The 26,358-nt window shown below is 43.4% G+C and overlaps 1 protein-coding gene across 3 annotated transcripts in view; it reads left to right on the top strand.

The window, feature by feature from the left end:
- The window catches only part of CACNA1I (calcium voltage-gated channel subunit alpha1 I), a 143,094-nt gene that overhangs the window by 49,881 nt on the left and 66,855 nt on the right, over positions 1-26,358 (top strand). For 2 of the 3 annotated variants that reach the window (XM_085048715.1, XM_085048713.1), the window contains exons 1-2: positions 11,194-11,327; positions 12,321-12,454. In XM_085048715.1, coding sequence (XP_084904841.1) covers positions 11,235-11,327; positions 12,321-12,454 — 227 coding nt within the window. In that variant the 5' untranslated portion in view covers positions 11,194-11,234. Of the gene's footprint in view, positions 1-11,193; positions 11,328-12,320; positions 12,455-26,358 lie in introns of those variants that run through there. The other variant, XM_085048714.1, reaches the window with a different exon arrangement.

Here is a 26,358-nt window from a genome sequence, read left to right as displayed (position 1 = left end):
GTATGGCAACTCCTCTTCCAGAAAAAAAACTCTGGTGCAGAGGGGGTTTCTCATTTTTTGAAGAGGTGTTATGACAGGGCTATCCCTTCTTTTCATTGCTGATAAATGGTGACTGCAGATACCTGAGGGAAAATGTTTTTGACCCTTACCTGACTCAGAGCAAAATAGACATCCTTCTTGCACAGCACAGTGTCCCATGGGGATGGGCACAAAAAGCAGTGCACATCCTGGCAGCAAAATGGATGAGTGCTTGGGGCACAGGTCAGTGTCAGGTACATAAGAATCTGTATGAAGTAAGTGTTGAAATATAAGGGTAAATTATTAGTAAGGAGCCTAAATCTTCTGTGGCAGTTTTTCCTAGTACACCTCTGACTGCATGTCTGATTGCATCTGGGCACCTTCTCAGATGAACGAGAAGATTGTGTAGAGAAGATAAGCTTTAAGTCTCTACTAAATCTGTTTGAAAAAGCATGCTGCATGTAGGATTTGGAAAATAAATTTGCAGAAATTGATGGGGATTCTAGCTGTAGATATCCTGAGTCTGGCAGTAGATGGTATGTTATCTTGGTGAACAGTGAGTGAAGCTACTGCTCGTGATGGATTCTTTGACAGAGCTCCACTGGGCATGAAGCAGCCATCCTAATCCACCAAGAATTAATTTCTCACATATATCTGGTCACTGGTGCTCCTCATTGACAATGTCTCATCTTGCTGACCTGGGCAGGCTACTAATAATTTGGTGACTGTTTGCCTTGGTGATCTGCTGATCCAGGGGCTGAAATGTCAGCATCATGGTGCAGCCTTCCCTGCAGTGGACCTGTTCAGGCTGCTGAGAACCTGCTGTGGCCCTGCCCTCTGGTTAGGGGAAGATGGCTGGGTTTTGTCCTCTGCTCTCCAACATTTTGCACTAGCTATGTCTCAGCTAAACAACCATCTTTATTCCATCCTTGTGGCAAAGTCACTCGATTGTGAAAAGCGGGACGCAAGTGTTGGAAGTGTCCTGTGGAAGTGATGTAGTTAAGGATCATAGAATGGTTTGAGTTGGAAGAGATCTTACAGGTCATCAAAATTTGACTGGAAACTGTACAGGGAAAAAAGTTAGACCGTAAATAAAAGGAAGAAATGTGTATTTCCAGAAGCTGTCAAAAACTCTAGAATAAATAGCGTGCGAAGTTGAATCTATATGAAAACAAATAGGTCACAGGAATACAAATGTGGTACCAGTGCTAAATCTGAGTAGAGGCAATGAATACAGCAGGCAGAAAGACATCAAAGAGGCAGTAGAGCTATGCTGTACTGATTGATGGAGGCTTTAGCTCGCCTGCCCTATTAGCAACATGCTGTGTAGGAACTGCCTTTTCCAGAGATGGTCGTTCTGCCATCAAACGTGTTGGTAACTTGTGCTTATATAGTGTGCTTCTGTTAAAGGAACCTGGAGTGCCCTTGGAAGGTAGCAAATTCTTTGGCAGATTGGAAAAGAGAGAGATATGTGTGGGTGTCAGACTGGTTTTAGTGTTACCATATCACAACTAGGGGCTGAATTCCATCCTGAGGTCCCAGTGAAGGTATCAGTGGAAGATGGAGTTAGAGACCATGTGTGTTCTTGCTCTTGCCTGCTCATCCACTGCACACCAGGATGGACACAGACCTCTCTGGATGCAGGGAGCCCTGCATTTATGATAATCTACATGCAGTACAAGTGGAACTTGGACACTTTTCCCATAGTTCTCAGGAAAGATTTTTGGGAAAATAATTTTCCCTGTGAGCACTGTCCACATTAAATGCAGTAGTAGTGGAGATGGAAAATGATCTTAGGTCAAAGATGCTGGAGAACAATTTGGGAGACTCTTGCTCAGTTCCCAGCTGTGCCCCATGTCTCTTGTCTGCCCTTGGGTAAATGCATTCATTTCTCTCTGGTCTTGCTTCTTGTGTGCAAAGCAGAGATCATAATGCATCGTTAGCCTGTCCTGTTCAGTTAGATTAAAAACCTTTTGGAGCAGGCAGCATGTTCTACTGCATGTTTATGTAACATTTTGCATAATTTGATCTTGGCTAGCATCATCTAGGACACGTGGAGATACCTCATAAATAATACTAATAATATTTTAATATTTTTAATGCTTAGCACATTCCCAGCATTTAACCTCCCCCTAAAACAGCACTCAGCACTGTCGACATCTCAGTGATTGAGCATGAGTCACGTTGGCTCCTTTCCCTGGCATGGTGCAATCTGTCAACTAGCCACGAAACTGAGGCCTTTACTGAGCATGTACTGGGTGTCAGGAACACCTGGATCTTAGTGCAGCCCTAGCAGTAACTTACTGTGTCAGTGCTGGGTAATGTTTGGAGTTTTTTGTTCTTTTTGTTAAAGTGAACTCTGATATTTGGCCATCTGACTTGAGACAGTGGCAGCCAGAGGCTTGGAGGCTTGGAGCTTCATTAACCCTGTTGGCTGTGTTAGAAATTAAAAGTATTACACACTCATGAAAACCAGTCTCTAAGAATCTCTCATGCATTGGAAAACCCACCTAGGGGACTTTTAAAAAACCCTGCTCCTCTTCTGCTTGCTTTCTTATTAGTAACAGAGGGGAGGCATTTATGTACCTTAAGGGGTAGATGTGGAATTTAGTGAAAGTTCACACAGTGTCTTGAAAGCACTAGACGATTTATATAATGTCATTTTCACTGACTGCTCTTTGTTGCAGGATGTAAGAGGAGGGATGGAAAAGACCAGATGTACTAGGAGAGTGCTGACACATCTGCTCACCCACCACAGGTCTCTTTTTCTCCTCAGATGAGCAACTTAAATAGTGAGAATCTTTCCCACCCTTCACAGGTACCTTTGTCCCACAGACACATCAGGATCTTCCTTTCCAGGAGTGCATCCATAGCTCACTTGTGATCTTGAGGAGGTTCCAGCAGCTGCTGTGAGCCTGTTTGCTGGCTGAACCTCCTAGCTTCCAGTTATCTGCTGAGATGGATTGGCTCAGTCATTTGCAGTATTTTCTCCAGGCACGTGTCCTGCAGGACATCAGTGCCAAATGTCCCAGAATACCCTCTGGGAACCAGGGTCGAGGGGCCAGCTACAAACCTTCAGAAAAATCAAAAACTGTGACAGGAAAAATGTGTGTTCAAAATAGGGGGTGGGTGGCAACTTAAGCTCTGAAAATTATGTTTTAATTACAGTCAATAATGAAAAAAACAACAGGAGCTCATACCCAGCTCTCTGTTATTTCCCTGCTCTTTGCTTAGACTGTATGCAATTTCTTCTGAGTGACCTTAGCCAATCACTTCCTCCACTTCTGAATTAATTTTTATTTACTTTGCTGCAAAGCTTTGTCACCTCATCTTTTTTTTCTGTGCTGAAGCACTCCTCAGAAAAGCCTGCTAAGCTAAGCACAACGCAATTTAGTGATGCTCCAGCCACTGAAAACATCATGCTGCTGGGAGAGAAAGGATAAAACCACTCTGCCTTTCTTTCTGCCCCTCTAATCTAGGATTTCTACTGGAATCAGAGTAGCCTCTAAGAAAATTTAGCCTTGGAAACTGGAGGAGCAAGGTGCTCACTTCCACATCCTTCACCAGATGATGTGCTGGGGTACAAGATAACTGCCCTGAAACCTGCAGAGAGAAGAGCCCCTGTGCAGAAGGGCATACACACCTTTTAAAACAGTGAGAAAAGGTCCCTAATCTGTCCTTTGTATTTTCATTGTCATCTTCACGTTCCTGCTCGGCAAGATGACCTTTTATTAAAGGTGCCCTGCACTCCCTTCAGACATGTTTGAGTTGTACATACCTCTAAGCTCAGCTTGAACTTGTGTGGCCTTTGACAGGGATAGGTGGGAAGATGCAAAGAATGGAAAAAGCAGTCTTCAACATCTGAGAACTGCTATGGATTAGAAAGACAGCGATGCGAAACAAAGAGGCAAGTGCAAGGAAAAGGAATAGGAACACAATTATTGTTTGATGGGATTTAGCCCTTTGGTTCTGGTGAGGTTTTCTCTCCAGGGAAATGGCTTCTTATCCAAAAAAAGAGGTTTCCATCATTCCCTTGTATTTGTTGTCAAGTTCAGCACCCAAGACCCACATTTCTGTCCTTCACATGTCTGTGACTCCAGCCTGGGGGATGTGACTGGCAGCTGCACAGCAGCACTGCTTCAGGAGGTTCATTGGAATATCCTCTTCATGCCCCACAGATGGTTTCCCAAGGCCCACTGAGCCTAAAACCCACAACAGGAGGACAAACCCCACACCCATCCATAAACAAACCTGGCAACATTAGGAGCAGTAAGGAGGTGTAAAAGTAAGGCTTTCCTTTTTTAAAGTTCTCCTCCCTGCCCTCCCAAATCTATCATCACTAGTTCTTTCCTCTCCCTTGTTTGACATTGAGGTACACAAAGGCTGCTATTATGGTGCTGTATTTATTTAGTGGTTATATCTAGTGGGCCCAGCTGAGATAAGGACCCTATTCAAACCTTTCATGACAGAAGGGATGCAGCACTACCAGACGTGGCAGGAGTGTTGCATCAGTTTGACAGGTGCTGAGGAAGACTTGAAAAACTTGGGATGAAGCTGTTGGGTGACAGAGCAATGAAGCACAGAAGCAGAGGGAGGATTGGGAGATATTTTTATTTTGTTTTCTTTTTCTTGCAAAACACTATACTTTGGAAGGAAATCTCCACCAGTTAAGCTTGACCACAGCCAGACCTTTTACCTGATAAAAAGTCAACACCCACCTCACCCCCCATGGCTCAGGCTCTGGTTAGAGAATGGTGACTGTCACTCTTTCTGATCGTGTCCCTTCCTGGGGAAATGTATGATGGGGCACTGTAGCAGAACATCCAGCAATGCTATTAAAATCCAGATTTTGTGACTCTGGAGCACATTACTAATTGAAATCACTTCTGGACTGCAAATGTCTTTCTGTTTTGGCCTGCCAAGTTCAGCTCTTCTCTGGAGCAGAGGTCCAACTGAATCCACAATCAAAGACTGACTCTTCTAAGGTCCCTACTTTTCCACTGATGTCAGTAGGGAATTGCCTGTGCTATGTGAAATATCAGTAAGCAGTAAGAGCTTTACATTTTGGACTCTGGTTTTGTGGCTCAGGGGTTTTCCTCAGCTGGTCCTTCTCTGGTGTCTATTACTCCCATGACTCCATTTGCAGCAGGAAGCCACTGATGAAGCTGCCACTCTGATGAGGAGATTTTGGAGCAAAATCCTTTCACCTGTCATACAGCATAATAACATCCCAAGCTGCAGTCCTATTGCCTCAAGCTGTGACCTTGTTGAAGCTCCTAAAGCGAAGCCTGGTCAGATTTTGGATAGCAATCTCCAAGGCAGAGCCAGAATGCTGCAGGAGGCACCATTTGGGAGTCAGCAGGAGGTGTGATTCCTCAAGTCAGTCTTGAACTGGTTCCACAGCATGGTGGAGTATTGCTTTCCTGGCAAGAAAGACAAGCAACCGCAATCCCAGCCATCTGAGGATATTAAAAAGCTCTTTCTCCAGGAACAGTCATTACCTCTAATACCCTGCTTAAGTTTAAACTTGGATCATTACTTTCTTCTGACCTAAAAAGAGGTTCTTGGGTGGGTTGTTTCCCTAGGTACTGTATGTTTTCATGCTTTCTGTAGTAAACAGCTTTGTAGGAGCTCTGCAGGCTGTTGAACAGATGCTGTGTTGCACCCTGAAAGACAGATGCAATTTGGAGGTGGGTCATTACCAGCTGAGAAGCTCTGGGGCTCAGCTGCTACAGGCAGGAGGCAATCATTAATAGCAGGGCTGTGTAGCAGCATTGATGAAGATGCATGGTATTGGTGAGATATTTGAATAATTAGAGGTGGGATCTGCTCACCTCTTGTGGAGACAACAGCAGGTTGCTTTACAAGACCAATGTGTATCCATGTAAATGGTGTGACAGCCAGGCAGGATTCTTGGTGTATTCATGCTAGCTTTAGTACTGCTGAGTCCTGGTGGTGAAGGGTGTCTTAAAGAAGCCTTGCTTTTTCCCTGTAGCCTCCTGTTTGATTAGGGGCCCTGCACTTGGTTAGATCTCCTGTTGCCTCCCTATTTCTCGAGGATCTAAAGACCTGCCTCACTGTGTTAATATCTGTTTATTCTTCAGCCTCTTAATCTTCACTGTTATGTTCTTTTCTGACAGAAATTTCTTTCTATTATTTTTGGTTTTAGTGGATTTTGAGTGTTTAATGGATGCAGTTAGAAGATCTGAATAAATCATTATGGGAAGGGTTTTAAGAAAGGAGAGATTTGCTTCGTTTTGTTTCTGTAATAAAAAAAGCAAACCTAACAAAATTTTTCAAAAGCCATCTTCAATCCTTGCCAAACTCTGAAGGGGAATATTATGTGATGCTTGAGAAACAACTGATTTAAATTCAAATTTAACTTAGAACCTAATGAAAACTGAGCTATGTCGCCAAAAACCTGAATGGCCTGGTACAGAACCCACTTTCTGAGCAGTCCTTGGAAGTAAGATCAGAGAGTCTGACCTATGGTGCTTTTGTTTTTTTGCTGTTTATCTGATTTAACAGGGGAACAACTCAGTCTTTGTCTTTTGTAATGCATCTGTTCTTGATAGAAAGTCCTTTCCAAAGGGCAGAAACACAGAAGCATTGCCAAGCATTTAAAATCTCTCTACTGCCTCGTTCTTCTGCAGTTTCTTGTCCTCCTCCCAGTAACACCAACACAATTTAAGTCTTCCCCAATTCCTCTCAAATCAACATAGCAGTCTTGCTGTGTTTGGAAGTACTGCAGTCCTTTCTTTGGCATCAGTATTATTGAAGACTTGAAGATTACAGCAATGCCTGAAGACCTCAGAATGACCTTCAGGTGCTCCTCTTTCATGAGAAGAGTGTATAAATGATAATGTGATGAGAGCAAAAAAGTACAGGATTGCATGACATGGGAACACCTAGAGGATGTTGACCTTGAGTACTTGCAAAAAAAGCTTTACAAATTTCCGCCTGTGGCTTGGCCACCATAAAATCCCAACATTGCAATTCTGGGTGTTGGCATTTAATTTCCAACAGAAACTCAGAACTCAAAATCAGAATGTTCTATGTCTGGTCAAAAAAATACAACCTTTTTTCCTGTTATGCTGATTTTTTTTTCACTTGAAAAGACAAAGAAGAAATGTTTTAGTCTTTCCAAAGTAGGATTTTTAAAGTTTTTTGTTGTGAAAAATGTTTTGATTGTTTTGATCTATTTGAACACAAACACCTTTTGAGAAGTATTTTTCAAGTGAACACAGTGTTACATTCAACTTCTTCTAGTGAGTTAACACAGCAGACTGAGGCTGAAGAGAAAGAACCCTGTTGATTCTGCCAGCTTTTTTTGTAGAAAAAGACAAAACTCCTATGTATCAACACAGGAGGAAAAACACCCACAAAAGCTGAGTGGTGATAAGAAAAAGTGGGAGGGGACAAAAAGTGAAACTTGCCTGTGAAAACATTTGGAAAAGATAACAGCAGTGAGGTAGAGAAAACAGGCATTTCTTTCCTTGGGGCTGTTGCTTTCTCTGACCTTTATAACAAATCACTCCTTCCATTATAAATGGAATATTAACTGTCCTGCTCCAGGTACAAGATCCTCCTGGCTTTTTGCAGGATGGTCCCAGAGCAGGGTAGCTGGTTTTTGGGATGCATTGCATGAGGCTCCATATTTTCTCGAGTCACTCAACTGCTCTGCTCTCCATTCTGGGACAGGTTCAGCCATGACCAGCCTACCACAGGGCTGGCTGGCTTTTCCCCTGGCTGTAAATGCTTTGTAGTCAGGCATTTCTGCTGCAGCTTAAGCAGGTCTGAGATATTCAGGACTTTAACTGGCACAAGGCATACCCTAGGAGCAGTCTGGAAATAGCAGCAGGAAACACTGAGGGATTGTCATGCTTTTAAAGCTTACATATTTTCTGTGCTGTTAGGAGTGCCAGCCTCTGGGGAGCTACCTGTGCCTCTGCAGCTGATGATGGAGGAAGAGGAGAGGGGACCCAAAAGTGCTGTTTTGTTTTGCTCCATTGTATTTTTGTCAGTGATGGAAAACAGAGATTAAAGTCAATCCCAAGAACATTAAGTGGTACTCAGCTTTTTAGGTGCAAGGTGTTTACAGCTCCAACACAGCAGATGTTGCTCCTGCTATTTGTCATTCAGGAACTGAGCCCAAAAGCTTTGCCTGTCTCCCATCACCTGTTTCTAATATCATCTTCTTGTGCTATCAAGCACTACCACAAAACATATCCCAGAAACACCAATATATCTCCTTAACTATCCTGTAACTCGTGATTTCAGCACATCCCAGATGGTTTGGGGGGGATGACAGGTCCCTCCTCGTGTATGCTGGCAATGCATGACCCTGTTGAGTGTCTCCCCATCCCAGAGCTGCCCTGTCCCCAGTGGATACTCAGTGGCTGCCTCTGCCCTACAGCTCAGGGTGCAGAAAGACAGGGCTGGCATCCAGCAGCAAAGAAAAGTCTTGCTGCCACAGGCAGGCACCAGCTGTAGAATCAGTGCAAGTTTTTTAGGCAAAATGTACTTAATCTAGATATGCATCTTGATGTCACCAGACAATGCTGAAATTGAGTTTAGCAAACATCTCTTCCTTATAAAAGTTTTATGTGGATAGTGAGACTGGTCTGTGGTTACTCAATGGAGTAACTATTGTGGATCCTTGTGGATCCTCCTAATTCAGAATATTCTGTGATTAACTCAGGAAATGCTTCTGTTTTGCTGTATTTCTTTTTTCTGATGAGGGCCATGCTCCTTTTATCTGAAAGGGTTTGAATCAACTGTGAACTGTCACGGTTAGGGAGAAAAACCCTCCCTTTAAGAGTGAATTATTACACAGTGGATTGCTACTAATTTTCTGGTATCTTCCTCTGAAGCACCTTGTGGTGGCCAAGGAGAGAAGCTGACCACGGGAAGAAATTGTGTGGGTCTCCTTTTAGTTTCCCAAATCTCTTGGAGACCCCAAAATTCCCTGGGAAAGATGCTAATAACCGAGGGTGTGGGAAGGGAGAGAAGCAGTGAGGAAGGGTGGAGCGGGGTGGGGAAAACATGTGCAGGGGTTTGCTTGTGATCAGGAGATTTAAACTTTGAAAGAAGTTAATTAATAATGAAACTTCTGACTGAATGATGCAGATTATGAAGACTGGCTTTGTCAGCAGCTGCAATTAATTACAGGATCAGGCACGGGGAAAAGGAGGGGGGTGAGGGATGTGGGAGAGGGGAGGCATTGCCAAAAGGAAGATGATAAACCTGGCTGCAGGCTGTTGCTGTGGTGACAGGAGGCAGTAGCTGTGGCTGACAATGGTGACACGTTGAAGGCAGCAGATAGTTCTAATTACCCCCTCCACCGACCCAAGCAGGCAGCAACTGCTCCTGACTCGGGGCAGGAGATGCTCTGGTTTTCTCCTCGTATTCTCTTCCTTTTTGCTGCAGGTTGGGTGTGCTTCTTCAGGATTTCCAGCTGCTCTGAAAGGAAAACTGTGAGGCAGTGGCTTTTGTTGATATCACTATACTAGCTGGGGATAGCCAGCAGTTCAGCAGCATTCTTGGTAAGCCTGGACAATGCTGGCAAACGTTGAGAGCTGATATCCAAAAAGCAGGGGTGGGCTCCATATGCCTTACTTTGTAGAGCACATGGGATTAACTTTGTGAGGGATAGTGATAACACATTCTTGAAATCACCCTGGAGCATCATTAGAACAGTAGAACTGGTGCCCTGCTCTTGTCTGATTTTGTGACTGAAAGTAGCTCACCACAAACCAGGTGGGGGAGAAGAGAGAGAATTAATAATCTCCTCAATCAGATTGTGCAGTTTAGTCATAAATCACTGTCAGAGAATGAGCATGGCAGAGTTGCTCAGAACAAACCACAGAAGTTGAATGTCTTTCAGAAGTGATCAGAGATACAGGCCACTGTTTTAGATTCAGTACTGAAAGGACTGAAAATGGATGCACTCAGTGGGTTGTATTTTAGTAGATAATTCCATGCTTCTTCTATTTAAAAATGATAAAATTGTCTGACAGTGGAAACTGAGCAGATGTGATGTTGTGAGGTGTGTAAAATACCCAAGAATGTTTCTGCCAGAGGTTGGAGGTCTATTCACTCTACATTGTTGCTTTGAAATGGGATCACTGGAAAGGAGTTGCACAAATGCACTTAATTTTAGATCTAAAATGCTGTAAATGAGTTCTTGGATAAGTGTGTATCAGGCTTTAAGACTCCTTCAGGAGGAGAGGGATGGTGAAGAGAGGGCAGCTAGAGTGTGTAGAGTACAGAGGTCACACAAATACACCATTTTTATCCACTTCTCTAATATAGAAATGAAGTGGCACTTGATGAAATTATAAGACAACAAATGAAAAATAAATAGGAGGGGACAATTTTTAATGTAAAGTATAATTAGCCAATGTAGCTCAGGGCTGCCAACTATTATCGAAGCAGATATTTCAGCAAGATTATCAACAAAGGATTCAAATGAATGAGCAAAGCATCTGCAGGGACACCAGTGTGGCTGAGAAAACAATTATAAGGACTATCAATCCTCATGCTTTAGGGCATGAACAGATCACCAGCTTGGAGAAACAGAGTTTCTCCCCATAGTTACTGAGTAACTTGAGTAGATTGTGGAGTTTTATACGGTGTGGGACACTGCTGGACGCATAATAACAGATTAGATGGACCACTGGCACTTCTTTACCCCCAGATTTCTCTGAGAGGGGAAGAGGGAGAGTTCTAGCCTCATGTTGCACCCCCTTCCCAGCAGGGCAATAATTGCTAGGCTCATGTAGAGATCAATCTGCCTGTTTTGATTTCGATCCCTAGATCTTGGAGATCTGATACATTTAGGTATAGACCACCATGGAAAGTCTCTTCCATGACTGGAAGATTCAGTAAACCAATGAGGGAAGGGACTCAGCAAACCAACAGGAAAGGAGCAAGCCTGTGTTTAACTATGGCAATGATTTGACTTGTCTAAGTACTTTAGGCCTTTTGTGCTACCTCCACTTTGCCTTTCTCAAAAGAGTTTTGGCTTAATCAAGGTATGGAGCTGTGATGAACTAAGTGGGGAAAATGTGGGAATGTAATAAATCAGCCTACACTGGCCCTTCTTTCCCTTAATCTTCCTATTTTGTTAGTTCAAGGCTAGAGCAAGCTGATCTCAGCCACGATGCTTTTGCAGTTTTCCTTGACTCTCTTCCACCTGGTTCGAGTGTGTCAGCATGATGGTGATTTTGCTAAACTGTGTCACCCTGGGAATGTACCAGCCCTGTGAGGATATGGACTGCCTTTCTGACAGGTGTAAAATCTTGCAGGTAAGCAGATTTCCTTCTTGTTGTGATGGTGCTTCAGTCCAAGTCACAAATTTTCATGCATGCTTTCCTTCAGCGTGTGGGCAATACCTTCCCAGCAAGGCTGGCAGGATTGTCCCTGGCAGTGAGCTATCCTCTTGTAAAATGGCAAGAGCTTGCTTTGAGGAGGGCAAGGGGACAGCAGAGGGAATGAATGAAGTTTACTTGTGGCCATGAAATACTAATCTTCCTTATCCTGCCCATAAGCAGGGGTTTTCTGGCACAGACACCTACAAGACACCTAGCTCAGGGTTAAGCCAGGGAGAAATAACTGAAGTTACACAATCCAGGCAGGAGAGAATAGAAGCCTCCAGTGCATTTGGTAGTCTGGTGATGTGCAAGACTGTTATTGATTCCACAGATAGTGTGGCATTCGAGATGCCCAGAGGGAGGGGAAAGAAAAGGAATGCTTAGAAGGGCCATGAGTACATCCAGTCTATGAACACACCAGCTGTGGTTGCTGCTTCCCCTAAGAGAAGGAGGCAGCAAAGGGTGTCGCCCATAGTGTGGTTGTGGCTAAGACCTTGAGGCACCTGCAGCTCCTCTCTGTGATGGATAAGTGCTCTCCAAGCTGGGCATGAAGCTACACTAGGTCCTCAGCTGAGCCATTTGTAGCAATGTGGTGAGGAGTACCTCCTGAGAGGATCTTGGAAAAACAATGTTTTTCTGGCCAGGCTTGGATCTGCTGGTGCTGAACCAACACCACTTTTCAAGTCTATGTAAGGAGTCTGAGTCTGCATCAATTACTTCACCTGTGGATGAAAAAACTATAAAAGCCCTCACTGAAATTAAGGAGTAGGAAGCTGTGGTGCCAGGGCTACACTGGGGGAACTTTTCCAGCCCTGTCTCTAACTCATTTTCAGGAGTACTGAAATTAGTCTTTTTCTCACATCCTGTGTTTTAAAGTCCAAGGATGAGAATGCCTATTAAATATGCTCTTGGGTTTCTGTTTGGCAGGTGTTTGATGATTTCATCTTCATCTTCTTTGCCATGGAAATGGTCTTAAAGATGGTGGCCCTGGGGATCTTTGGCAAGAAGTGTTACCTTGGAGATACCTGGAATCGCCTGGATTTCTTCATTGTCATGGCTGGGTAGGTTGATAATTTCTGGGTTTGTTTGTTCTGGGTTTACTAGTGTCTTGTATGGAACAGAAATGATGTAACTGAGGGGAAAGTTTCTACTCTGGTGCTACTCCAGTGCAGCTGCCAAGCTGGAATCAGGCATGCTGGGGTTAGCAGCCAATGGAAGAAGGAGCAGACAAGGTAGCTTAGCTCCTCAGCTGATGTGCAGCCATCTGTCCAGCACAACTTGGGCAGAGAGTGTCGATTTGTACCAGCTGAAGAGCTTACCCAGAAACATTTCTGGCTTTTTGTGGTTTTATAATGTCTGGATAGAAGAGGTGTAACATTTACCAGAACCAAACTAAAGCTGGCCTTTATGTTTCCAGCAGCAGTGTTTCAAAGGTAGGAATGTAGGGGTTTTTATCCAGGACTTTTTTGTCTTTGTATTGCACCAGCATTACCCACAGTACTACTGGGACAAGTTGACATTTGAGGGCTTTTTTACAACAAAGTTGCTATGGTGAAGCTTTGATTTTTTTTTTTTTTTTTTTTTTTTCCCCTCTCTGCATGTATGAAGTGGAAAGTCTACCAGAATCTGCCTGTTAAATCACAGCAAAATGCCCACTTCTGATACCAGTGGGATGTGCTTTTTTTAATTTTCAAATTCCAATTTTCAATTAGAATGCCTTGTGGTATAATAAAAAAAGTCAGAAATAAATATGTAATGTTGCTCTTCTCACAGAAGAGAAAAAAGTGAGCATCTTTTCAGAGAGAAGCCCTCAATTTTCTTTTTCTCTAGCCAGGAGTTACCAGCTCCACTGTTGCCTGGCAGTGCAGGTATTACTGACTGAGCTAGCAGTGAGTTTGAGCTCACTTTGCAGAGTTTTCCCCCGTGGTGTGGAGCAGCACCATCTTTATATTTGCTTTTGACAGAGTTCTTCTACAGCAAGGCTTGAAAATCATTCCCTCTGGAGAAGCAGATAATTGTTTGCTTCTGAGAGGAGCAGAGATTTTCAAACTCAGTGCAGCTGTAAAAATTTGAAGTCTGATTCCTGGCCAGGTTGTGCATGAAAGAAGGACAGGCAGATGAAATCTGCAGGCTTCTCTGAATTAACACAATGTGTGAGATGGGAACACCTTTCTTGTAGCTGAGCCTGCTGTGTTTAACATCTGATTTCAAATGCCCCAACATGAGGAGTGCCAGTTGAAGTTAAAGCCCCTGAGACATGGTGCTGAGAAAAGCCAGATCATTTTATGTTCTAGCCTGAGCTCCTGGTGGCAAAATTGCTGGAGATTGGATGCAGGGAAAGCAAGAGCCCAGCACAGCATCCTTTGAAGAAGGAAGAGCTGGTGGGTTTGAAAAGGGGACCTTGGAGCCCATGGTGCCCCTCTGTGTGGGTGACATGGTGCAGAATGTTGGCAGAAAGGCTCTGCCCCTGGTGGAGTTACCAGCATATGAGGGAAAAAGGATTGGGAACTGGGGGTTTGACCCTCCAAGCATGGGATGTGAATGGTATCTTTGACCCTGAAGAGAGGGCGAAATCAGTGGGGCAATGCTAAATGGAAGAGGGGGAGCTCAAGTACTTCATGCTGAAAATAAGTGAAATCCACACTACTGAGGTGAGAAGGGAGCAAACTCCATTTACATATTTCCTTCTGTCACCATTGCTGGTAGGAATTTGAGGAGAGACAGAGCCTTTTGTGTATCTGATAGCAGAAAAAAAAAGCTCATATCTGAACTTCTTTGAATACCAAGGAGACTTCCAATCAACTCCTTAGATATAAAATAACCATTGTGGAGGATTTTTTATTTTAAGTCCAAAACTGAAAGAAATTTGTTTCCTGATTTCTATTCAATTGTCCTCATGAGGTGTCAGAATGAAATGATAGTAATCTCATTAGAATATCTGATCTCAAAGGACTTCTGCTAAAGAAAGATTTTTCCATTTAGTTATATAGAACTAATGACTCTATAATGTATTTCGAGTTATAAAAGCTTGTGGTTATTAATTCATTATTCTTTGAAATTCATTAAAATTGTCTGCACTGTTTAAATCAAATCCAAGGCTTTAACTTGTCCTTACATACTTCAGGCTTTTACTTAACCTCTGTGTAAGCCCCAACCTTTATCCTTGTTGATCCCAGACCTGGATCATGGCTTCACCTTACTCTGGTCCAGATGCTGCCGTAGCACTCTGACTTAGAGAGGACACCTTGCAGTAAGTTTTGCACATTTTCTCCATGTCAGTGAGCTAGATCCAGATCAGAGACTGATCAGTTTTCTCTAAAAGCTTTCTCCTTTTTATGATCCTGGGTTCTCATTTTCTGCAAGGCAGGCCATCAACTTGGCTCTTAAGGAAACATCCGTGATGTTGGGAAGCAATGCCCAGCCTAGAATACATGCAGCTTCTCTCAGTTTCAAGAACAAGGATTGTACTTCCCAGCCTTTTCCCTTCCCTTCTCCCTTTCCAAAAAACCCCCAGCAAGGCAGCAGAGGTTGCACAGAATAAACTGCAGCATGGAAAAGCGAAGTGCAGAGGGGATCTATTCTGTGGGGCAGCTGAGCTGTCTCCATCTGCCTTGCTGCACGTTTTAGCCAAGAGCATAATGACTATTTGCTGCTATTGCCCCAGACGGTGTTTTGGTTACATAAACCATGTATTCAGGCAATCATTTGTAGTTATTTCCTCACTTCCTTGGAAAGCAAGAAGCTGTAGTTTTAGTTAGCTGAATTCCCTCGTGTGCCCCTGCCCTGCTTGCCCCTGCTCCCCACGCAACCCAGCAGCTCAAGGAGGAAGACTCCATTGTCACTAAAAATGTTCAGTTTCCATGGCGATAGGAGCTGACATCACCAGAACTTTCTCCCCTCTCGCACATTCCCTTCCCTAACCACCTTCAACATTTTTTTTTTCCTGAAAGAGTGAGGAAAAAATCCAAACCAACATCTATAAGTCAGTGCTCTCCCTCATTGTTCCCCCCGGAGCTCCAAAAATCACGAGAGACACTTTGGTTTGAGGAGTGCCAATGCCCTTGAGTGCACAAACAAGCAGGGCTGCAGATTCAGCTTGTCGATGCTCTCGTTCCCAACTGCTCGCTGGTGACAGGAGGCTGTGAGTTCCCAGACGTTTCAAGCAGACTGTGCTCAGCACACCAGCTGTCCTGGTGGGAGTCCCTCTTCCCTTCCGCTTGTGATTAGGTCTTGTCTGTCGTCATTTGTTTCCCGCAGTGATGGGTGTGTTTGGAGAGCTTGAACTGAGGCAACTTCACAGGGCAGCTTCCCCAAGTTGGGAGCCTGTGATGAAAGTTGAGATAATGAGAAAGCTAATCAGATTGGAAATGTCAGCCCAAGTTTAAATGTGTGTGAATTTAGGGGAAGAGTTGCTTGTTTCATACTCATCGACTGTTTAAGCTAGGCAGTTCTCTAGCAATAAAAGAGTGAGCAATTTCCCTGTTTGCTCTGTTCTGTGAGAGAGCTGCATTCACATGTGGCTGGAGATGATGCCTCTGTCCCTCTAGGAAGGGAGATATCCCTTTATACCCCTGACCTGAGTGTCCCCCTGGCCTTGGGGACATGAATTCCATGTAGGGGGTGGTTGTTCTTCCTCTCATGATCCAAGTGCTGTAATCAATCATCTGGGGTGGGAATTCTGTCTTTCTTTTCTCTCTTCTGTGGCATCCCTGGGACCTGTCCTGCTATGCAATTTATTTGTGTCAATAGGTAGGTAGATTAAGGGGGAGAGGACTTCACTGTGTGGCTTTGATTACAGGTGTGTCCCCTGTAAAATATGCCCCAAATCTTTCCTTAATTCCTTGTTACCTGGAGGCTGAGGAGGGGCTGGTCTATCTTCCAGAGAACGCTGTCCTTACTTCCCTCTGTTATCACAGTGGAGTTTGCCATTTAGATCTCACACTGTGGCCAAATCCCATCCTGACCTTGCCTTTGGTGTGAGGAATGGCATTTTGGATATTCTGGCATTTTGAGGTATTCTTGCAGTTTTCTTAATCAGCTTTTAGAAGTGGTGGACTTCAGCACGAGACACAGCATACTCTCAATGCTTCAGTCTGCTTCAGTGCCTGTGACTGTAATATTGTCTCTCTATTCCTGCCTGAAATTTCCTGTTTTCTATAGCCAAATATTGCAGTATCCAAATCATTCAATCAGAGCATCTCCCTATCAATTCATTCAGCTGCTTTCTTCATTGCCTCTAAGCATGGTTGGTTGGGTTTTTTTTCCCTGTCTCCTCTTCTGAAGAGAGAAAACCCCTTCCTATTAGTAGGAACAGCAAACTTTGTTCACAGATGTATGTTGGTTCCATTTTTTTCACACTGGAATACATATTATTTGCATTTCCAAAGCAGTTCATGCTGTTCTATCCCTGACTTGTCATCTTCATTTCTTTTCTATTCTCCCAAAAATATGCCTCAACTGCAAAATCCATCAGGGACCTTTTTTTAGTTTTCTGTCAGGTTGTGATAAATAAATAAAGAACAGAGTGGCAAGAATTGTGCATTACAGAAGTACATCTGCTCACAAATGAATCCCCATTTAGTGTTGCTTGTGAGGTTTATTACTTACACAGTTTTTTTCTAGCTAATGTATGTCATGATGATTACATATCACTCTAGCCATATCAACCTAATTACTTGTGTGAACCAGACTTGTAATCTCATAAGAAATTACAGCACATTAGTTTGATGTCTATGTTTCCTTAAACTTGTGTTAGGTATGGTTAATTTTGTTATCTGCTTTTAATCCATAATCTATCCAAGATGCATTTTGACTATTTCATTACTGTACTGTCACCAGCATCAGTCCACTCATTGAGATCTCAGTGTACTGGCACAACATCAGAATTCCTTTGACCCTTGGATGCTTTCCCAGTTTTCTGAGTCTAATCAAAAATTATCAGCACTGGTCCAGATCTTTTCTGGCCATCTCTGTTAAAACTCTTGCATACAAATTGTTCAGGCTTGCTTATCTTAGAAAATCCCTATTTAGGCACAGCCTAAAATACTTGATCACAGCTGGAGCTGAAATTAGCTCATTATGATCTATGGTGCATGTACATCATCTGACCTTCCCAAGAGAACTTTTTTTTAACTGATGTTTTTTGCCTTTTTGTCCTGTTAGTGGCAATTCTGTTTTCTTGTTCCTAAACTAATACCATTTTATGTGTTCATTCAGTTCTCTTACAATTTTTCTATGAGTCCATCTCCTAATTTGTACTCATTGCTATCACCTTCCTCTCTCCTGCTATTACATTGCTGCTTTTGCTTTCACTTATGTACTTTGTTTTTAGTCTGTTCACCTTTCTTGTCTCTACTGAAGCTTCTTGGATACTGACAAATATCCCTAAACACCACTTGACTGCAGTCCACAGCTCATAAATTGAAGTCTGACTCTTTTGACACCTGGAGGTATTTAAGAGACATGTAGATGTGATTGGTGCTTAGGGACAGAGTTTAGTGGTGGTCTGGGCCAGATGGAGATGGCACTGTCTCTCCTCATCCCAGCCCCACTGCTGATGTATCTTTTTTTTGTAAAAAGTCTGAGCCTCCCTTTCCTCTTTGGATTTATGTTTGTTGTGTCTTTTCCTCCTGCCGTGTGGCACTGGGAAGATTCTGGCTTAATCTCCTCACTGACTGCCTTGTAGGTACCAAGGAACTGCTGCTAGGTCCCACCAAAATCATTTCCTCTCCAAGTTGCACAAACCCACATCCCTCAGCTTCTCCTCACAGGACAAATGCTCCAACCCCTGAGCACCTTGGTGACTGAGCTTGTTTCACTTTACTAACACCTTCTTTTATTGGAGGGCCAAAAATGAATGTACTATTTTAGACACTGTCTACCAAGTGCAAGCTGAGGGGCATAATCTGTCCTTCATCCACCTGCTGCAATCCCTTTGGTGCAGTTTTGTATGTCATTGTCCTTCCCCACTGTGTGTCACCTGCCCCCCAGGACTGGCAGCTCCTTTTCAGCAGCATCACCATCCATCAGTCCAGCTCAAATGCAGGACCTCTCATTCATCTGTTGAATTCCATGTGGCTCCTCTCAGCCCATTTCTCTAGCCAGGAGGAATTCTCTATATGGCAGAAAATTAATCCACAAGTATTTTGTCACTGATTCTGTACTAGAAAATGCCATTTTTGAAGGTGTGTTACTCCCCCTCTCTTTCTGTCTGTTTGAGCCTCCCTAGCTAGGTTAAAATCCTTGATTTTAATATTCCTTTCATGCAGATTTTACCACCAGGCTTTCCTAATGCCATTTAGGCATTATGCTCATAAAATGAACAATTCTTATTCTCTTTATTGCTCAGGCTCATGGCACTGGTGTATAGCCAACACTATTTTTCTCCTCTTTACATCTTTTAGTGCCTTGATTAGTTTTGTTCTTGACATGGAAGTTCTGTGAGAATTAACTCTTTTCCTAATTTTATCACTTTCCCCTTTGGTCTTTCATTTAACAATCTTCTGACTGGTCTTTCCCTCAGTTCTCTAAAACCTAATTATTCTTCTAATGAAGTGCTAGTTAATATTTCTGCACAGGATTAACCCAGTGCTCTGCCAGTCTCATGCTCTATGTGGCTGGCCTACCCAGCACTTGGTTACCACATTCCTCCATCACCTTTTTGCCTGTTAGCCAGAATGTGCCACCAAGGAGTTCAGCTCAATATTTCTTGTCCACCTTCTTCAGAAAGGGACATAAATCCAAGTCTATTATATGTGGTATATCTATCAGGATAACAAAAAATATTAGTTTCAAAACACCTCATCACGGGTAAATATTGTCCTTGAAGTCTGAAAGCCTTCCTAAATTTGCTTTTTAATTTCATTTCACTTGTAGTATGGCAGCACAACTCTTCTGGTATCTTCATTCCTTTTCCAAAGCATCCTTTCCTTTCTGAGTAGTTAGGCAGCCTTTGGAGAGGATTTTGTACAGCTGAAGATCTCGTCTCAGGCAAGCCTGATAGCCCTTTAGACTGAGCAGAGCACTTTTCCTGTGCCTTTTACCTTAGTTGCTCCTTTGGGAGTGCTTTATGCAGCTTCCACACCAGGAGCCTGGAAAGTATTTCTATTAACTGATATATTGCTTTTATCTTTTCTTCCTGATAGTTATCACCTGTCCTTGAGTTCTGTTTCCCATAACTCCTTAGATATCACATCCTTTCCATAAACTTGGAGTGATGATGCTTCCCAAGCTCATCCATCCAAGCTCTTCTCAAACGTGTGCAGCATCGCTGTGTGTACCTCTGAGAACCAAATTTCTCCTGATGTGGAAAGCACTTATAGCCCCAAGTTCAGCCCAGGAAAGGGAACTGGCAGCTCTCTGAAGGATGGGAGGTAGCAGCCCTCCATCCTCAAATGCCCACTTGTTCTCAGGAAACAAATCCATCACTGCATGGTGCCCTTCCACCCTGGGAAGATGCCTCTTAGCCTGAAAAACACCAATTGGCCTTAATCTCCCAAGATGAGGAGCACAAGAAAGTGTGTTGCCAATCTTCTGCTTTTTCTTTGCTTTTAATTAACTGCAGTCCTTCAGGGACCTGGCCAGAATTTGCATAGTTATGACTTTAAAATCTCAGATCATTAAATACTTATTAGCAGCAGGGTAAACAGCAGAATGCTCAGAAAACCCTAGTTAGCTAATGCTCGATGCCAAATAGAATTTTCTATAAAATTATGGCAAGTTAAAGAAAACTGTAATAAATATAGCAATTAGGTGTTTCAAGTAGTGATCAGATAAAGATGGAAACCAGCAAGCAGCAGGCTAAATAGCATCGTAACCAAAGGTAGAAATAGCAGCAGCAGCACAGCCCTCCCTTCGAACATGCACTCGCTTTTTCCTCCTTAATGATACTAATTATTTCATTTGCTTTCTCCCAGTAAAACCATCCCTAGATGTGCAACATATTGAAATGAAAGCAGTCATCAAAACGAAATGAATCACACCAGAGAAGAATCAAAACAAGGAGGCAGCGCTACCCTGCCTGCGTAACGTGTAGCTCTCAATTATTGCCTCTGATTTTTTTTGCCTCCCTGAAAGCTAATTCCCTACCATGTGAATGTTAGGTTTATTAAAAAAAAAAAAAACAGAACACAAAAAAAACCTAAAATCCCCAAAAAAAGCAAAACCAGCAGGCTCACAGGACCAAAATTCAGACATTCTTTTTAAATTTTTCTTCCTTATTTTCCCCCCCTAAGCAGTGAAATACAGAGCTCAGAGCATGTGTTCTGACTCTTGGTTTTTAAAAGTGAGGCTCCATCACTCGTATTCAGTCATCTGAGCTTGGCGAGTCCTTCTGGCTTTCTTTTCACAGTGTGAAAACCTGCTTATGTCTTTTCGTATCATGTCTCTGAAACTATTAAGAAACTCTGACATTTTTTCTTAGTACACAGTTTGGAGAGAAATCTGAGTGTTCCAGGGTGTGAAATAATCACATTCCAGGCAGCAAGGGACCAGTCTCACAGGCTCTGGAAGCTTTCAGCGGCTTTTGCTTGCACAGCAATATAAAAAAAATTGTTAAAAAATATTTTGTACTGGAGGGGGGGGACAGTTGCAGGTTATTTTTTTTAAGAATACAAAGCATCTCAGCTCTGGAGCTGTGTAATTAGTAATTGATCTATCACTCTCAGGGGAAATGTCTTTTTACTAACAGAATTGTAGACTCTTTATTGTTATTATATTTTATAAATGGGGAAAAAAGTGTAATTTTTGCATTTCTTGTTTTACTAGCAAGGGATTTTTTTTTCTTCTATCTTTCAGCTTTCGTGTCAGCAGAGAGTTGTCTTTTTGCAGCATAATGAGCTCTAAATTTAAAAGAGATAAGCAGGACTACTTAGCTTGGTACACTGTGGTTTGCAGAGCAATTTGGACGCCTAATGTGTTATTCCGTTTTTTTCTGTGGTGGATGTTGAAAGGATTTTGGATCATCCGTTTAGGGTGCATTTTAAAGCCTGGCCCCAGGGGCACCAAATCTTGCAAAATGGGTGCAAATGCACAGTTTGTTCTTCAGGTACATATATTTAAATATATCTATCTATCTATCTATCTATTTCAAGTGATCTGATAGCAGGGTCAGTGCTGGGATCCTCCTGCAGCCCTATGCCTCCTGCACCACGCTGTCCATATAGCAAAAGATCAGGTCCAAGTAATCAAAGAGCCTTTAATTTTTGCCACAGCCCATGGGACCTTTGGGGAAAATCAGGATGTAGCTCCAGCTGTAGAGCAACATGGCAGGCATGGGGCAAAAATCTTAAAAACATAGGGAGCCCTGCTGGGCTGGCAAGTAAGCTGCCTGCAGCTGCTGGTCTGAGTGCATCTGTGGCTGCAGACTCTGAGCAGAAGCAGCAGCTCTCCTCTCTGCCTGGTGTCTGGGCAGGCCCAGCAAAATCTCCTGGCTCCGCTTCTAATGTGTCCAGATGGATTTACAAGAGATTGGGTTCATCTTCCAGCTCTCCTTGTGTACAAACTCAGGCATGTCCAGCCTTAGCAAAGGGTGACAGGAGGTGTCTTGAATTCCACATGTGCCTCATGCTCTAGACCTTCATCTGTGTGCTCTTTCTCCTGTCTCACTGCTGTCACCCCAGTGCTGGTGGTCCCCACTGTCTGGGCAGCTGTGGACTCCAGTAAGTGGATTTTACTGCTTGCCTTCACTTTCCATGGCACAAAATCAGCTGATGAAGTCTCTGTTCTCCATGTTCCCTGCCCATTGCTACATCTCTGGCCACAGAGGAGCAGGGCTGCATGGATCTAGAGATGCACATGCATTTTTTTAAATTTCTATTCTCTAGGATGGCTCAATAATAAGGGAGATATGGAACTATTGGAGTACATTGTCCAGTGAGACTACCAGCTCTGCTCCTTCTTTGTATTGTAGCCACAGCCTTTGAAGCCAGAGCAGAGGCAGTGAGACCTTCTCATCCTGGTGTATATGGCTGAAGTGGAATAATTTAGGGTTAAATCAGTCTCCCACCACCCCACAAACTTCAGGTGGAAGATTCGAGCTGTGGATCATATATCTCAGGGGGTAGATGTTTTGGTAAAGACAGAGATGTCAACTCCAACTTTTGACATACATATCAGAATAAAATTTCAGTCAGGGAAAACTGACAGTCTTATGTTTTTCCTATGGACTCCTGTGTTCTAGGTCTTCAAAGTGGTAGAAATTGCAGCTTGTAAAATTTGATTGCCAAATCAAAGAGCCGAGGACAGGAAGGCATTTTCTCACACATAAAAGTCATGGATTAAATCCCATCCAGCCATGGTATAGGCACACACCAGCCTTTGAACCCTGACATAGCTGAGAAGGTGAAGGAATTCAGAGCAGAGATCAATTAAAGTCTTCTGCCCTGGTCAAATCAGGTGCTCATAGATGTAAGGATCAAACACAAGTCCACAGGCAGGAAAAGCTTCACTTCCCACAGAGACTCGTAGCAAGTCTGAAATTACAGCTAGAAAGTCACAGCCATGAAGTTTTTGGCTTCGGTGCCAAACCCAAATTTATTTGACAAAAAAAACCCGAATTGATTAGACTGCAGTTAATTAGATTTCAATTGAAAACTTCTATCAGAGAAGGGGAATTAGGCAGCTTTTGAATTTGACAAAAACATATTGGCTTTGTGTCATAAGAAAAATACTGTCTTGGTATTTTTCATGAATGATTTCAGAAGGGGTTTTAAATACCATTTCTTGGCTGCTAATTTTCAGCAAATAGAAGCTCAGAAGGCACGATTAGGAAAGTTAATAAGTATTTAATAAAGGTATAAAGAGATGTAAATATGAAGAGGTAAATGGTAATGTTTGGAGCGTAAAAAAATCCATTTTAATAATGGATTTCATTGAATGTAACAGTGAGGTAGCAGCTAGCAAGGCATTGCATATTTACATTATCTTGGATCACAAGTGCAGCAGATAAAGTCTGAATTTTCTGGACTCCTTACATGGCTTTCATACTCTTGCTATGTCTATTTTAGATAGCCTTAGCTTTATTTCTCCATCCTGCTGGTCAGGCTGCTGTGCCTGGCACAGAGCCATGCTGGCCCTGCATTTCTGCTGTTGGACAATGAGCTCTGCTCTTCTCCAGTGCCAGGGCAGATCCAAGCCTGCTCTCGAGCTCACAGGTGCAGAGGACAAAACAAGGGCCAAGATGTAGCTGATGAAGCTATTCTGGTGCTGTCGAGGCCTCTGGAGCACTGAATTCCATGCCCCCTTGTCCCTCTGTACTCACTGTCTGCTCTGGTGGCTTGAGAAGGGACAGAGGTACACGAGACCTGGCCAGGGTCAGCATGCTAACAAATTGCTCACTTGTTCCCTGCAGCAGCTCGGTCTCACCTCTGTTTAATTCCAGGTACTTGGTGCATTCCGCTGAGCAGGTTTACCTTAGTAGAAAAATACAAAGGAAAGTCAAGGGGGAAATGGAAAAACTGGGAATTAAGATGAAAGATTAGGATGAGAGGTGGAAATGTTGCAGGCAGGCGTGCGTCAGAGGGATGTGGAGAGGCAGGGAGCAGGTGGGATGCCATGAGAGTGGGGAGGGAGGCAGAGCTTGAGTGCAGAGGTGTTCCCTGCCTGGCATCCCCCTGATTCTGCAGGATGAACCCCATGCATGCAGCCAGTGTCCCTGTCCCGTTTCCCACCCTGACAATGTTCCCAACATGCATCAGTCTCGAGCTGTGTGGTGTGAGGACACCACATACCAATCCCCTCTCCTTCCAGAGGAGTTTTGTGTGGAAAGTTTTGAAGAAGAAAACCTCTAGCAAGGGAAGAAGAGTTACTGTAAATATTCAATTATCTTGACAGCTCAGTGCCCAAATTCCATCACAGATGAGAAGTTTGCCTGATTTAGCATAGTTTAAGCTTCTGAACCTGTCCCTCCACTCACCCACTCACACCAGAGGCCACAAAATACTTTAGCAGTGCCAGAAATGAGCTGCTGCTTCCCTCTGAAGAGAGGCATTTCACCCAGTTCCCTCATGATAAAGAACTCACAACCAAGAGCCTTCTCTTTTTTTCCCTTTCTTCCCCTTCCCACATCCTAGACTTTGTCTGACTGCCCCTAGACCTTCAAGAATTTATGGTGTTTGCTAACCAGACATGCTTTAAGCAGCCAAGAAAGAGAACAACATGAAGGGTAGTCAGGTCATGGGGGCTACCCTTGCTCATGGTGTTGAGCTGCTACAAGGCAAGGACAAGGAGCCTGGGAATCTCCTGGAGTTCAACAGAGATCCCATTTCATTAGAGGAAAGGGGCACCACTTGAATGTATCAGTTTTACCTACACAGAAAATGGGTGGGTTTTTGGGAATCAATGGAATTTCACTGCACCTTGGGCATGCTGCCCTTGCACAAAGAGAAACATGAACATAAGTGATGCTGAAGTGATCACTGGGAATGAAAAGGCAAAAAGGAGAGGCCCTAATGCAAAATGACACTGGAATTGCATTGGAGTTGTTTGGATGCAATCTGTGTGACTACAATAGTCACAGCTCCTCTGCAGGGATCGAAGCTTCCTGGATTTCTCTGTAATTACAGCCAAGACCAGGAAGCCTCAGGAAGAACTGTAGGCAGAAGGGGTCTGTTAATCGAACTGAAGCCCTGAGGCCTCCTAGGGCTGAGTTCATTTCTGTTACAAGTTGCTCTCTAAAAGATTCAGCAGTTGCCCTTTTCTAACCCATCCTTGGGAACAGCCTGCTGTTTTCCCTGGCAGTGTGATTGTCTGTTCAGCTCCTTCTGTCTGGCTATACTGGAATGGAATGGCAGTAAATCTGTGAATCTGTGGCCACTGAGGGCTGCAGGAAGCTGGCTTGCTGCTGGCTGAACCACAGAGTTGAGTTAAGGCAGCATTTGTCTTGTGCTGAAAGTACCCACTGTCACTATTTTGACAATTAATAATTTTCTAGTGGCACAGGGACTGCACTACATAGGTGGCAAATTCATTCCAGCTAGGAGAGGGAGGAGGTGTGCACCTGGTTAAGGTTGCTCCCATGCTGTAGCCACAAGAGGACAAAACCCAATGGCTTGTAAACGTTTTAAAATTAATTTTGCATGGTTAAGGCTACGAAAAGATGTCACTTCTGCCCATTGATTTAATGTCAGCTCTAGCCCTGTGCTTGGTTTCTCTGAGGGCCACAGTGTTCTTCAGGGCTTCCAATTTGGGTCCTTGCAGTTCAGAAAAAAACACTTTTTGATATGAGATATATTTTGGGCTAACAACTTACTTGGTATTTGACTCTGTTTCAGGTTGTTCTGCTACTGCTCAAAAAATTTCTTTTGCCTTGAGAGATCAGATCTCAACCCAGTGCTCTTTAGGGGATGGATGTTTTTAGGAGGGGAAAGGAAGTTCAGTGGGACTTCACCAGCCTTGGAAACCTTCCTGTTTCTGTGCATAGACAAACCCCAGTACAGACTGCAGCATGAGGCTCCTTTTCCAAATTTCCAATTCCATCTGACTGTATCCTGTGCTTCTGTCTATTACTAATGCTTTCTGTAGGCTAGTTGAATATTTCTGCTTGGTTTGGGGTCAGGGCTTTTTTTGGGGAGGGTGGGAATATTTTGATTATCTGCATGAAATCCCTTGTCTCTTCTTCTGCACTTGGTATGTGTGGAGCTGACAGCTCCAGGGAGGTAAGTGAATGCCACTGCATTTCAGAGGAAGAATTATTTCATGCAATTACCCTAAAAGTGCATGAGAGAACCGAGTGAAAGGAATGAGGGAGAGAAAGAAAGAGAGCATGAGAGAGAATAATCACAACACTTCGACAGGTTTACCCCATCGTGTTTGAAAATCTATCACTCTGACAAGTCCCCTTTGTGAAAGTGTAGACAGATAACCAGGCATTAGCTCTTCAAGGTCCTCTTGAATGGAGGATAATCAATAGAAGGATCAGTCCACTGGTCCATTTCACTCAGTGCCTCTCCCTGATTATTTTTTACAG

This window comes from Lichenostomus cassidix, chromosome 1Aa (genome assembly GCF_008360975.1).
Source record: "Lichenostomus cassidix isolate B80296 chromosome 1Aa, HeHo_3.0, whole genome shotgun sequence".
Lineage (NCBI taxonomy): Eukaryota > Metazoa > Chordata > Aves > Passeriformes > Meliphagidae > Lichenostomus > Lichenostomus cassidix.
The sequence above is the reverse complement of the archived record's forward strand: the minus strand, read 5'-3'. Positions and strand labels throughout refer to the sequence as shown.